The sequence below is a fragment of the Hypanus sabinus genome, chromosome 4 (assembly GCF_030144855.1).
Source record: "Hypanus sabinus isolate sHypSab1 chromosome 4, sHypSab1.hap1, whole genome shotgun sequence".
Classification (NCBI taxonomy): domain Eukaryota; kingdom Metazoa; phylum Chordata; class Chondrichthyes; order Myliobatiformes; family Dasyatidae; genus Hypanus; species Hypanus sabinus.
The window spans coordinates 123709354-123724974 of NC_082709.1; the positions used below are offsets into that span (position 1 = coordinate 123709354).

The 15621-nt window shown below is 39.5% G+C and overlaps 1 protein-coding gene across 1 annotated transcript in view; it reads left to right on the plus strand.

The window, feature by feature from the left end:
• Positions 1-15621, plus strand: part of cnksr2a (connector enhancer of kinase suppressor of Ras 2a) — a 579374-nt gene that overhangs the window by 364463 nt on the left and 199290 nt on the right. The window contains exon 10 of the mRNA XM_059968066.1: positions 5016-5149. Coding sequence (XP_059824049.1) covers positions 5016-5149 — 134 coding nt within the window. The remainder of the gene's footprint in view (positions 1-5015; positions 5150-15621) is intronic.

Genomic DNA, 15621 nt, shown 5'->3' on the forward strand with positions numbered 1-15621 from the left:
AAATGGGCAGCTAGACTTTGCACACATTTATTTTGGATGTGCGAGCTAAGGGATTCCATTGTATCAATGTAGAATATTACAGCAAAGAGAAAAATTATGAAACAACTTCACTGTGATTGGGTCACACTTTGCATGGGTCATATCGCTCTGTAGAATGGCGATGAATTTCTGTTGGTATCCAAATTCGAAAAGGCTTAAGAAGTCCAAAGTTGGGAAGGATTCCCCAGTCTTTTTCCATGTTTTGGTAAGGTCACAAAAAAATGCGTGAATATGGGTTGATGCTGCTCCCATTGTTTTTATTGGAGTTGCTGTGTGATGAAGATCATGGAAATTGTTCAGGATGGTGGTTTATATTGGTAACTCAGTTTGAGGCATTTGATTTAGCGGCATTTACCCAGCTTGGCAATTACTTTGCCGACGTTTCATCGCCAGTCACGGTGACATCCTCAGTGCGCAATTAGTGTTTCTTTCTGGGAGTGCTCATGTTTATATAACACCACCACCCCCCCCCCGCCATTCACTTGCCTCAGTCCTGGTTGGCTACCCCTTCAGTTGACCTTTGAGTTCTATTGACTCACATTTCTTTCAGCCTTAGGGGTATGTAGATGACGTTTATTTCGATATGTTCACTGTGATTCTTGATGAACAAGATCTACACTGCAATTTGGGAAGCAACTCTTTTCCAGTAGGTGGAGGCAATGGAGAAGGACCCTTGTGATGAGTTTTTCTGTGGCAGGCAGTAAGTAGAGCGATGTGCAGCCTTTCAGTCAGCATCATTCTGGTCAATACCCTTAATTCTTTCCATCTGAGGCCTTCTAGACTTGAAGGGAAGACAAATTTTGAGTATTAATCTACAGTAATGAAAACTATCTCCTGGAAATATGGTTCAAGAACCAATTGCTTTACTCTTGGGCAAAGATAATGGGAGAAATAAAGAACTGCTGAAGTCCCTGTAGAACATGTTGGCGAGACAGTGGTACTCTGCACAGATCTTGTCAAGTCAGATGTGTCTTTTTGCAGTAATTGGAAAATTTGATGTTAAGACAAGTATCTATTTGCTAATTATCTATTTGCAATTATCTATTTGCTTCCAATTTGACATCCAGTGCCGACCTAGACATTTATAGCCATGCCAAATACCCTTTTGGAAAGGCACTAGATTCTCTCACACACTGGACATAGGCGGCATATGCTGATTATTATGACAGTAAATGTGAAATGGTGAATTGCACCTGATTCTGTGTTCAACAAGTGCAAATAAATGAGATGTTTGATATCAGGAAGGACATACCCACATCTTTACTATTTAAAGGAGTCATATATTACTTGGAGATTTGGTATTTCTTATGACGGAGTAGGAGGCTTTTTAGCCCATGAAGCCTGGCCTGGCTCTCAGTGCATTTCCAACTTCAACCAATTTTCCCGTCGCCTACACAGGGATTTTTTCGCAGTAATCAATTAACCTACCAACCAGCACATCTTTGGGATGTCCTAACAGGAGGACTCCACATAATCTTAGAGGGAAAATGAAAAGTCTGCACAAAAAACATTGGAGGCTGGGATCCATTTTGAACTGTGCAGCCACCACACTAATTGCAGTGCCACTGTGCTGCTCCCTATGGGGTGCATGGACATCACTGGACGGGCACTGTGTTCTTCATCCAGAGCGAGCATCACAAAGTTGCAAAGTTGCCTGCCGTACACTGAAAAGATGCAGCTTAATCCTTGTCTCAATTTCTCCTCCGGATTGTAGGCCTCGTGAATTTAGCCTCTTCTGCGCACTAAGCACCTGGATCCATGACAATAACGTTTCAATCATTGTAGACCAGCAACATGAACAATTAAATATGCAAAGTAAACAGTGGCACAGCTCAGATGTTGATCTGATATGTAGTAGCTCTCTGGTAAATACAAGACTCACTGACAGTAGCATTGTAGTACTGAAATGATCCATTTGTGTTCAATATGTCAAGAAACAGCTGAAAAAGTGTTACAGGAAAACTGATGAGGTCTGTGGGTCTGGAGCGGAATGCTCAGGATGAGTGCCAAATATAGTATGTATCAATAAATAGGTTGATAGTGTGTACGTGGTGCATAACAACATTATTATTGACACTTCCATCACTTTCCTGACGGCTGAGTGAAGAACACCTCCCATCAGGTAGCTGATAATTCAGAATAGATATTGCATGTGGAAAAGGGCAGCACTGGAGGAGCACTGAATCTCTCAAGGTTACAGAGTCTGCAGGGGAGCTACAGAGCAAGAAAGCTGTGAGACCATGAATGCATTTGTATATTAAACAATTTTAAAATCAAGTAGTGCCATCCTGGAAATGATGTGGATCAGTAAGCTCAAGGTTGATGGGAGAAAATTAGCTAAAGCCGAATCCTAATGCATTTGCAAATCCCTGTGATGACTTCCTTATCATTGAAAATGCTTCACATTATGATTGCCCATGCACTGACGAAGATAAAAGGCACAGGTCAACCAGGAAGATGCTGAAATGATCAAACAAGAAGATATAAGAGTTATGAGGCATCTATTCTGCCGCTTATTTGTCATCCTTAAGACACCAAGTCATGACAAGGGCAACTAGTAATATGCAGCATTCATAGCCAAGAGGAAAAGATCAGCTTTATTTGTCACATGGACATTGAAACATACAGCGAAATGCGTTGTTTGTGTTAACGGCCGACACAGTCTGAATGTGTGCTGGGGGCAGCCCACAAATGTTGCCACACTTCCAGAGCCAATATAGCCTGCAAAGCATCAAACATAAAAAGAATATGTAAAATTGATAATATGCTTCTGAAGATTGTATGCAAATAGCACACTTCAATTTGAGACAGTCTGAGCCTGTCAATAATCATTCAAGTCTAACCTGGGTTTAGGTATCCAAACATGAATTACTGCTTCAGTGCACTGACATCTTTCCAGTTTCTGATTGTAGTAGAAGTGAAACGAACATATTAGTCATACTAATCACTCTGTTAATTGCTAATACTTACTGAAAAAGGAAGTTGATATCGTTGAGTACAAAATGTTGTAAAGTAGCTGCTGCTAATTGACAGCAGGAGAATTCGCAGTTGTCTTCACCTTGAGGTTTAACTTCTTTATTCATGTGGGTCCTTTGGTGCAAAAGTTGGCCACAGATTCCAGAGAGAGTTAGCCCCAAAGACATGATGTTGGCAAATGAGTGCTCTGAATTTCATATGGAAGGATTATGATATTAATTATATAATAATATTAATAACAAGATGATAATAACTTATCAAAATGTCAGTGAAATATCTCTGCACATAGAGTATTAAATGTTAAGTATAGCTGACCTTGAATTATTTTTTAACTTGAGCTTGCCATAGTAACTTGCAAATGGTGGTGTATTGTTTAGGCAATGAAGCAGATCAGTAGAATCTATAAATCATGGAAATAAATGTCAAAGAAAATGTTTTGGTGGCATTTGGAATTGAGACAAGTACTTACAGTTTTCCAGTTTAGGATGTAACTTTCAGATAAACATGATGTTGCCCCCCCCCCCTTCAGTGCAGCTCTAATAAGCATCAGATGATTGAAAGATACTCATGTTGGGTTGTTGCTGGTTTGGAAAAATGTTTCAAATGCTAGATTAAAATTCAAATACTAATTAAAATTCAAATTCAAATTCTCTAGCTTGTGCAGGATCTGGCACTAAATAACATTAAGAACTATAGACTAGTATCAGCAAAGATGCCATATTATTTCTATATCCATACCATCTCTCCATGTATACCATCCCCATATCTATACCATCTTTTCCTTATCCTATCTCTCTAGCTCTGCATGATTATTTTCTTCCAAGTGCTGATCCAACTCCTTTTTAAAAAGCACAAATGAATCATCCTTCAAAATTGTTAAAGTGATGCATTTGTAATACTAACTACCTGTGAATAATTTTCTTCATATTATCTTTGGTTCCTTTCCCGAGTGGGTAAGTTTCTTTATTGTGGTTTTTAACCCTTATCCAATGAGAAGAATTTCAGTCTGTCTACTCAATCTAGACCTCTCTAAAATAATCACACAGCTACAGCACCTCATCTCTTTTATCTCCTTTGGGGAGAGCAATTCCAAGTTATTCAGCCTTTCCCTCTAACATCGGTGCCTTATCCAAATAAACTTTCTATTAAATATTTTCTATATTTGCTCCAAAGATTCCCAATACTTCCAAGAACACAGCGATCAGTATTACATGCGGTTCCCTATCTGCAGCTGAGTCATTTTTTTATGAAGGTATGTTATAACTTGTTTGCCTTAGGATGATGCAGCCAAGGATCCCATGTGTCATTTTTCAGATCACTTTATTGATGTCAGCTTTATCAAATGCACTGCTGCATCCAAAGATTTGTTAACAAGAACACTCTAGTTGTTTTGTTTCTGCATCCCTTTAGTTTGTTTCCCACTCCTTCTACCCCTTCACACTTTTCTACATGAAATTTCATCAGCCAAATCCATTCCACCTTGCCCTCTTGAAATCAATTGCTATCTTCCTCTGGCAATTTAGATATCATAGAGTAACACTGTTCCAAACACTGTTTGTTTTGTACCTACTTACAAAAAAATTAGTGACACCCTGAATGCAGTATCTTAGAAGGTTTGATAAGTCTTAGACATCTTCTAACCAGAAAGCACATCAAATTCTAGACTTCACATCAGCAAGCAGGAAAAATAGGAGCTCCTGTCCCTAGAAAATTACATGAACTCAGAGCAGTACCATGAGATATACTCATAAACAGGAATAAGTGAAAGGTAATACATTATGTGTTTCCACTTGTTGATGTAGTTTTATAAAATGGATGATTGGCTAAGTTTGATGTTTGAGATTATAGTAATTTTTCCATTGTTTTTCTTGGCACCAGCATTTTATAGCAATAAGACTAACTTTGTCTCCTTTTTCAACAAAGATTTTTGTTTAATTATTGCTTATAATAACCTTGCTCAGACTCAAGAATTTTATTCTCCATTTTTCTTTTGTCAACAGCCAATCATTCCAAAAAGTCCAACTGGGAGTGTTGCCACACCAACTGGTACTCTCAGTACCCCTACAAAGCGAGACAGTTCTGCGCTGCAGGACCTTTACATTCCTCCTCCTCCAACAGAGCCATATACTCCCAGGTAAGCATTTGATACCATTGTATGATTTATTTATAGAAGTAAAGAAGAACAATAAATTCCCTTGTTTTGAAATGCTGATAAGAGTATATGATGCATTGATGACTCATTCAGTGCAGTTCATTTCTATATATAGCTAACACCTTCACACAGCATGTTCCTGTTCAATTTGGAACTGATTTTCTATACCTTTGAATGCCTCTCTCACATCAAAAAGTTACACAGTTTGCTGTCATCCAATATAATTTATCAGCTAGATCTTCACTTAAAGAACAGGAGAATTCCATGAATTAGATTGTGAGAAGTGGAATCAATGAGTGGATTATCCATTTATAAGCCGAAGTGCACATGACACTTCTCTTCCTGTATATCACAGTAAAGCACCCAGACTGAAATTCTTACAAAGTTAGGCAGCAGTTAATTTTATTCATAAATTACTGAGTTCCAGTCATGAAAATATACAGCTTCTGTTTAATTTGAACATGATGCTTTTTCCTTGAAGAATATAAAGAGCAAAGCTGAAATTCTAATTGTAACGCAAATGGAACAATTTACAGATAGAAGACAAAATGATAGACTCGGTGATAAAACTGAAGAACTGCATTCACTGTTTCATCTTCGTGAGATTTTGTAGATCATCCAATGTCTGCATCAGGTGGTATCACACATCAGTTGCAAATACCTCTGTGGCACTGAAGTTCCAGTGCTTTGTAACTGAATGTCAAATACAACTCACCTCATATTTGGAGTCAACTCCTCTACAGCTGAATTGTAAATTCACTGTGTAAGCAATTGTTTTCTTTTCTCTTGGGTATTTGGTCAGCTGAGAATTATTGTCTTTTCATAGCACATTGCAGGAAAATGAACAAGGCCAGCTTTCTGCCCTACATTTCTTAATACAGGTTGAGTACCCCTTATCCAAAATTCCAAAACCTGAAAACCTCCGAAATCCAAACATCTTTCGAGCACTGACCAGACGTTGCAAATGGAAACTTCCACAAGGTGCTGGGAAGGTTCCCAGGCAATGTGCAGCTCATTGCGCACCACAGACTGTTCTGAGAAGTGATCTCCCATCTGTAATGAACAGAAATCAATGAAAAATTGATAAACATTGCATAAAGTGAAAAAAATGAAGATCTTGAATGTGTTTTGAAAGAGTGGATTTGTCAATGTCCGAGTGAACATACACTGCTTAATAGTATTGCTGATCTTGAAACACATAAAGATCTAGCATGACAAACTGAGAGCTTGTACCGTAGATTCCGGACTACAGAGCGCACCTGATTAAAAGCCGCACGCTCTAATTTTAGAAAGAAAATCAATTTTGTACTTACAGGCCGCACCGGATTTTAAGCCGCAGGTGTCCCACGTTGTAATATGAGATATTTACACAGAAAGATATTACACGTGAGGATTTTTTAACTTTTAATTAAATCCATATGGTAACATAAACAAATATATATTGCAAATGCTTTTTTTCGAACAGTGCCTGTAACACAGCTACTTTTAAATACACATACGTATCGGTAACACACAAATTACGTTGCGTATACTTTTTTACTGAACAGTGCATGAACAACATTCCAATATCTCCTAATGACTGGTAAAAAAAAATATATATACTGCAGCCTACCAGGAAAAGTTATTGATTGCCTTCTTCATCTTCCTCCTGCGCACTAAAACCATCAAAGTCCTCTTCTTCAGTGTCCGAATTGAATAAAACCTCAGGATCTCATCACTCACTTCAGTCTCTTTGTTGTCGCTCTCACTTGAGCGCACGCAGTCCTCTTCATCACGCAGCAGTCCAGCCTTTCGAAACCCGCTGGTGATGGTGGATGTTGTGACACGGCTCCACGCATTTAGGATCCACTGGCAGACTTGAGTTAAAGATGCTCCTCGCATGCGTCCTGTTTAGGTAAAGGATTTCTTGCTGCTCGTCATCCAAGCCTCCCACTCAACGCGCAGCGCCAGTTTAAATGCCCGGTTCACGCTGATGTCCAGTGGCTGCAAATACTTCATGGTGCCCCCAGGAATCACAGCTGGAATTGAGTTTGTACTCTTGATGGCAGCTTTCACTGAACTTTCATTGTCAGCCGCTTAAAAAATCACCATCGGTGGAAGCTTTAGTCCGGATGCTGTGCAGCTCAGAACACAAGTAAAATGCGTTCTCTCATGGCCACTTGTTTTCAGTGTGATGGACGAGTCACCTTTTTTATTAACAGTCCAAGTGAGAGGCAGGTCAAACGTCAAAGGTACTTCATCCATATTTATGATATCATCTGGCCCGATGGAATTCTCCGCTATCTTTGTTTGAGTGAATGTGCGGAAGTTAGCAAGCTTTTCCTCGTGGTCGGGAGGGAGCTGCTGACACAGAGTCGTGCGTACCCTGACGGACAGGCCTTTTCGTCTCATAAATCTAAAACACCACGATGGCCCACCTCTAAAATCTTCGATTTTCATTTTGGTGGCGATTGCTTTAGCCTTCAGTCTGATCTGCACGGTGGAAATACCGCGGCCGCCTGCTCTCTGTGTGTTAACCCAGTCTTCAAGAAAGTTTTCAAGTTCGGGCCATCTGCTATGATTACCTCTGAAAGCTTTTGTCGTCTTTTTGCATTGAATCAGTTCTTCATGCTGGCGTCTCCACCGTCTCAACATCGATTCATTTATGCCAAGATTATGTGCAGCAGCTCGATTTCCTTCTTCAACCGCCAGATTGATCGCCTTTAACTTAAAAGCTGCATCATATGCTTTTCTTCGAGTGTTTTCCATGTTGATGAGGGTGAGTACAAATGACTGATTTACAATAATTTAATTGTGAAAGTGCGCTTGGTTTATCGTACAATTTCATTGGACCTCTGTGAACTACTCATCAATTTTATTGGTCTACTGTTACGAGGCAAAATGTTTTTGGCGGCATGAAAAAAAACATGCATTAGCCGCACCATAGTATAGGCCGCAGTGTTCAAAGCGTGGGATAAAAGTAGCAGCTTATAGTCCGGAATTTACGGTAATTGTGAACATTCAGCAGGCTGGTTGCAAAAATTTAAGAAAAGGCACAGCATTGTATTTTTAAAGATTTTTAAAATTTTAAAGATGAAGCGTCTGCTAATCACGAAGCAACAGAGAAATTCATTGATTACACTGCGAATTTCGAAGATCATCACTGAGATGATCATATAAGATGATATACACGAAGATCATATAACACCAGAACAAGTTTACAATGTACTGTAACCTTTTAATTAAAACCCAGCATTGTAGATGGAGACAGAAAACCTGCTATTATCTGTTGTTGTTCAACAGCTGATTCAGGCATTCCCCTGAAGCTGCTGTGCTGGTTCTGTTACCCTGCACACATTATATTTTCATTATATTAATGGCATGTAATATTTTTACTGTTAAGTTCATGTGTGTGATGAACAAAACTGCTTAATGGTAGCACATAAATTCAGAGTCAGAAATGATGATGATCTCAAGCTATCTCATTATACGTTACAAAATCCTAAAAAAAAATCCAAAATCTGAAATACTTCTTGCAACAAGCAATTTGGATAAGAGGTACTAAACCTGTATCAAGATGGCTTTTCATGATCTGTGAAAATCCTGAGTTGTTCAAGTTAGGTTAGGGATCTTTAGTGGCCCTATCTTCAAATGCTGATTTCCTAGTCTCTGAAATTCCTTACCTAAAATCTTTCACCATTCACTACCTTCCTTTGAAAGTGTTTGATAAGATCTACTGTAATTCTTTTTGTTGTCTATCCAAATAATTCCATTTTTTAAATGTTTGGGGCCAACATTTTTGGCACAGCGCGTATGAAATGCATCAATTAACTTTTATGTTAAAGATGTTACATAGAAAATACTTTTTGCAGTTAAACTACAAAATAGAACAAACCTTAATAATATGATAAGGTTTTAAAATGCCTTGAAGCTTTATCCAAAATAAACACTAACAGCAGTACACAACTGAGAGTTGTAGATTTGTTACAGTAATTAAATCAAAAATTATGCATGAATTATTGATTTTCTTCCATATACAGTGGTACCAGAAAAAAAGCAGTTGATAATCTTGGCTGAAAACATATCTTGACAAATGTCCTTTTGGTAGTTATGACTAAATTTATAAATTGAATAAAAAATGCAGAATTACCAGATTATTGTGAAAATCTAGTTAGAAGCCTGTTGTTTTTGTAAAGATATACAGAGTTGAAATTCAAATTCTTTACTTGGTATTATGTCTTGTGTCTCACGGTAACTCCTGAAGCCATTTCATCATAGAACTGTTTGGCTTAGTTACGTCAAAGAGCTGCCAGTGTTGCTTTTGTATTCTGTTGTACTACAAATACCAAATACAGGTTAAGATTTATAATCTAGATTAACCATTTCATAATGTGTTTTATTGCACATCCTCTTGGCAGTCTGTTTCTTAAAGGTATATTCTTTGATGATATGTCTCACCACAGAAGGAATTTTGACTACCTAAGATAGCAGCATGTTAATGTTCTTGTGCAATGTGTTTCGCAAATGTTCTGAAAATATCTCAGAGCTCCCTTCCCCCTATTTTTAAGTCAGTATCCAGTGTTGTTGCAAACTCTTCCATGTGTCTGTGAAGTTCATCATAGTCAGGTTCAAGCTTACCAATGTTCTTTAGCAAATGCTGACAGCATTTCAGCATTGTTTTCTTTAGTATTGACCTTTGCCCTGTTGTCATGTTGCAATGCTTATCTTAAGCTAGAAATTGGATTCATCCTTTATTCTGTTGCCCTATAATTATTACATTTATTTATAACCTTGTGAAAAACTGTGCAACTGAAATGCATTAGAGGATATGCATTAAGATGGAACTCAAGGCTGCTGAGAGGGAACATTCAGCTTTACACAGACACTTGTGCTTCTAGGCTCGTTAATGAGAGAAGAGCATTAGTACTCAAAGACAGACTCCTTGTGGATGCAGACAACATCTGAATGCGCATAGTGACTACCATCCGAGAAAGGCTGATTCTAGCGGTGTAATATTAAAGAGACAGTATTGAGGATGAATGCCCTGTGTGTTTGAGTGGGCAGGAGATCTGCTGGATCTAATATGGGAAGAGCTGGAATACTTCATCCAGAACAACACGCCAAAGTTCCTAAGGCAGCATCTTCCAGATCCACGACCACTACCATCTAGAATGACAAGAACAGCAGATACCTGGGAACACCACCACTTCGAAGTCCCCCTCCGAGTCACTCACTATCCTGACTTGGAAACATATCGCCGTTCCTTCATTGTCGCTGGATCAAAGTCATGGAATTCCCTCCCTAACAGCACTGTGAGTGTACCTACACCTCAGGGACTGCAGCTCGTCACCACCTTCTCAAGGGCAACTAGAGATGGGCAATAAATGCTGACTTAGCAGGAGATGCCGACATCCTGTAGATGAATTTTAAAAAAGCCATTTCTAAACTATGGAAGAAATGTCATGACCTTACTAGACATGTCTCTAGATCAACAAAAATCAAACTGTAAACAACTCTTCCACTATCCACTCAAATAGAGGCCAAGCTTCCAAAAAGTTGATGATGAAAACCTCAGTCAATGCCCTTCATTGCTTCCCCTTGCTCAAAGACAGTGAGGAAAAGGAGGGCTATTCTGAATGAGAGGGGGGTTCCTTGATTACAGCACACATTCTGAGTGGAGAAACCTATCCTACAGCTAATTGAATGATGGGGCACCTATCCCCAAGCAACATACAGGCCAAGGAATAAGTGAAATTAGAGGGATTGATGATAAACCAGGCTGAAGTTGGGCACCAGATGTAGGGAATCTAGTGTAGGAACTTGCCAGATGAAAGACTGAGGACTGTGCTATGACAAGGCTGATGCAAAGCACAATAGCTTGTGAGCTGTCTGGCCTGCCTCGTAGTGGCTGCAGGAATGCAGAGGACATAATCTCCAAGTTCATATCAGAGATTATGTGAAGCCATGACATTACAAACTCCATTCTAGTGGTCTTGTTTGCTTCTTGCCTCGGGTCTGGTAGGAATCCCGTCACATAGCGCTGACTGGGCCAGATGAGTTACACATAAAGACACACAAATTTTTTCAGCTTCCTCACAACCTTGTCCTGATTGAGCGCCAAATCTCACAGCCACTTGGGAGCACCGAACGTTCTAAAGGGTGATGTCCTCGCTGAGTGGCAAGATGCCATTTGCAGGCAGAATACAGCTCACACTGTAACCCATCAGCATCTCCATGGTTCTACAGCATTAAATGGAAGTTGCTCTCCGCTCCCTCTCACCATTTTGCTTCCCATACAAGAGCTGTTGTGCATGAGCAGAGATGGGTTATCCTCTAGCACATAGGAACTGCTATCCACTCTGTTGGAGCAGTGTCGTACTCCTGCATTCAGACATCAATCCAACATGATCAGAGCACTGCTCCAGTTGTACTGAGTCATTTATTTTAATTTTATTTTACTGAGCTACAGCATCGAATGGGCCTTTCTGCCAAGCAATCCCCTCATTCAATCACTGGACAATTTGCAATGATCAATTGACCTACCAACCGGTATAGCTTTGGACTGTGGGTGGAAACCGGAGAACCCAGAGGAAACCCACACAGTCATGGGGAGAATGTACAAACTCCTTACAGTGGTGGGAGTTGAACCTAGGTCGCCTGTACTGTACAGCATTGTGCTAACCACTATGCTACTGTGCCACCCCATTTCCAAGGGTAGAAATAAAGATAGTAGGGTTTGAATAGTTTAGGACTATCCTCTGACCAGCTCCAGAGCTGGAGTTGATCAGACGGTGGAGCAGTCTCAGTCCCATTGAAACATTTTGTATTCTGTCTCTCCAGAGTTGGTCTTGTTTGTGGGGTCAGGAATCAATTACCTCCTTCATGAGGAACCCTAATCAGCTCCCACATTAGCAGATTACTTGCCCGAGTCCTACAGCCACGTAGGCAGGGTACTCCTTCAATGGCCCAGCATAAACAAAGTCAGCTGAACCAGAACAGAGCTTCTCTGGTGCCTGGACTCAAACTGAGACAGAGCACCCAGACCACAGGCACAGAAAGGATGTGACGTTGTGTGACCATGTTAAAAGCCTCCATAACAGTGTAAATCCATTTTAAAGTTTGGCTATGTATTTGAATTTTTCTTTTATCTTGTGTTACAATAACTGGGTCTGAACACACTAGCTCCAGTCAGATGTGGTGGTAGCTGCTGTTTTTCCTGCAGATGCTGCCAAGCCTGATCCAGGAAGTTTGCTAATGGGGAGCTACCACTGAATGAGTCTGTCAGCAGCAAGAATCACAGATTGGAACAAAGTAGAAGGCCATTCGACCTGTTGCATCCATACTAGCCCTGTGTAAGAACAATCCAGCTAGTTCTACTCCACTGCCATCTTCATTTAGCACTACAAGTTCTTTCCATTCAGATACTTGTTCAGCTCCCCTTTGGAAACTATTATTGAATACATCTCCACTACTGCTCCAGCAATGCATTCCAGACCCTATTGCTCCCCATGTAAAAATAAATCCTCTCCTCCTTTCATATTTAGTTCATTTGCTAATCACCCTCACTCCATGTCTCCTGCTCCTTGCTAGTTTACACTGCTTCCCCAATCATTAGCTTCTCATGTCATATGTCACCTCTCTGCCCTTTCCATCAGGTAGTTTCTCGTGGAAGCCCGTTAATATCCTTCCCAGAGATCACTAGCCTCATCATTTCAATGCTGAATAATGCTCCACTGTTAATGTTGGCACAGAATAGTCCGAGCAACCTGCTCTCCGTATGTCAGCAAAGTGTTTCTTTAAAAACAAGCAACAGAAGCCCCAAGGTAGTTCGTTTACTCCTGGTGGTAGTCCCTCATTGGTCATCAGTTGCACCTTTGAACTCCTGTTTGTAGCAGGAGTTGATGAGCAGTGACCTCATGTTTGATAGCACGAAAACATCAGCACAAAGACTTGCCTGGCCCACTTTTGCAAGGGGCATGATTTTGTGGGTGAAGTCAACCGTTGCTCATAAAAAGTATGGAAATCAATCCAATTTCTAGGCTCTTCTGTCCTGCTATCTGTGAATATCATTTGGTGTCTTGGTCTTGGTTATTGTACTGCTTTTCATCATTTCTATAAGCAACTTTCATGCTTTTTCTGCCTATTTGGGAGGAAAGGTGTAATGAAACACCATTGACGTGGTAATGGCTGAAGTGAAGTTGAAGTGATAACAAGTGGAAATCACTGCTTGGACCTTTAAGAGCAAACTCAGCTAAAGTCACCAAGTGGCGGATTATTTCAGCCTTTCTTATGTTTATGTTTGCAGTTACTTCCTTAAACCTTAATTTCACAAAAGAATTTGCAAAATAACTTGTGGGTATATATTTTTAAATGTTCCAGCTGTTGCCTGGGCTGTACTTGTGGGTGCTTTATGCGTGTGACTTTTTTTGCAGAAGGCTGGGAAGTTCCAGTATCTCTAGAATTAACAGGTAAGTCCTTGTGAGATGTGACTGTTCAATCATTGTGATCCAGTTAATCACAGAGCCAAAAATGTAGTGTTTACAAGATTTTTTTAAAAAATAGTAAATGCACATGACGCCACAGTTCTTTGAGCCCACAACCAAGTTGTGTTTCTTGGCCGTGTATAACCAGAGGATGCAGATGTTTCTTTGTTTGTTTATTTACTTATTTACATACAGCACAAAATAGACCCTTCTGTCCCTTTGAACCATGACGCCCAGCAACCCCCTGATTAAATCTAACCTTATCACAGGACAATTTACAATGACCAATTAACCTACCAACCAATAGGTCTTTGCACTGTGGGTGGAAGCCCACACGGTCACGGGGAGAACATACAAACTCCCTACAGGCAGCGACGGGAATTGAACCCCATTCTCCTGCAAACCGTTGTGCTAACCACTACACTACCATGCCACCCCATTTGAATTGTTCATGAGCACTTATGGCTGGCTTGTGAATATAAGGTAGAATATAAACTCAATTTTAATGACAGATATGTCACATTTGACACATGGTCAAAATTGTTTGAGGTTAAAATAGAGTTTAAAATAAAACTGTTTTTATATGAAAAACAGAGCAAGCTGACACTTTATAAGATTTATAAGAGTGTATCCTCACACTAATGAATTTTGATTATGAACAAATTTAAAACTTTCTGTGTGATCCCTCTCTGTTTTAGTGATCGCAGTAACAAACTTTAATACAAAGCAAAATGTTTTCATGCCAAATGCTGACATTTCAATTTATTTCCAAACCTGAAACATCACATTGCCATAATTAATTTTCAGCCTGACAATGTCCCTGGATTGTTTGAACTTTTTTCTTGTTTCTGGATTGTATTCTATTTCAACACTTTGAACAGCAGAAACCAGGCTGTTGCCCTAAAGAATTTTGCTTTCAACTAATTACAGCTTACCTTATGATATCGGACTTGTCTTTCTATGAATAAAACATATTTTAATGTAATACATTCTTTTTCTGTGACCAATGCACATTTCACCTATTTCATTGTCTATTCTGATGCATACAGCTGAAAATAAATATACTTACATAAGTGGCAGCTTGGCTCAGTCTGGAGTACTTAAGCCTTTTAGCCAGAAGGTTATACGTTCAAATATTAATCCAGGATCTGAGTTCATAACCTATGCAGGTATATCTCTAAAAATTGTACATATTGTTCAAGAACAGTTTTAAGAAACAAAGATGGGTCATATCACCCTGTAGGCCTTTGGGTCTGTGTTTCTCTGTTCCATGCTAATTTCCATTTTACAGTACCCATAATCTAATAATTCTCATCTTGAGAATGCTGGGTGATTGAGCACTTATCATTCGGGTTAAAGATTCCCAATGGTTTACAGTTCTCTGAGTAAAGTAATTTCTCTTAATCTCAGTTCTTAATGGTTAATCCTTTATTCTCTGTCTAACTCTGGATCCTCTAGCCCAAGAATCTGGCCTTTCAGCATTCACTAGAATAATAGAATTTCATTCTTCTGGTGAATATAGACAAATCATTCTGAATTTCTTCTTGCTGGATAACCCCAAAAATGAATTTAGTGAAGGTATGTCGTACTTATTTTCTTTCTTACAGATAAAACCCAAACCTTGTGATGAGTGTGGATTTGCTCAAACGTTGAGAAGTTGCTGCAAACCTCATGATTTATACTCTAAACACCCCCCTCCTCACACAGTTTGCACTAATCAGCAAGTTGAAGTCTTTTTTAAAGAGGTTTCATCGGCATAAAGCCTCACTCAGCCATTAATACAAAAAACATTAATTGATCTTGCATCTCCTTTTGTTCTTCTGCTTCTGAGCATTATTGAAAATAATCAGCACAGTTAAAGTGAGATGCTTCATAAAATAAGTCATTCCAGAGTTGTCATGGCCCTTAAAATAGATTCAGGAATGCTGCTGCCTCTGTTGCTAAGGAACGTAGCTTTTGTAATGATCCGCATGGTATTTGATCACCTCACTT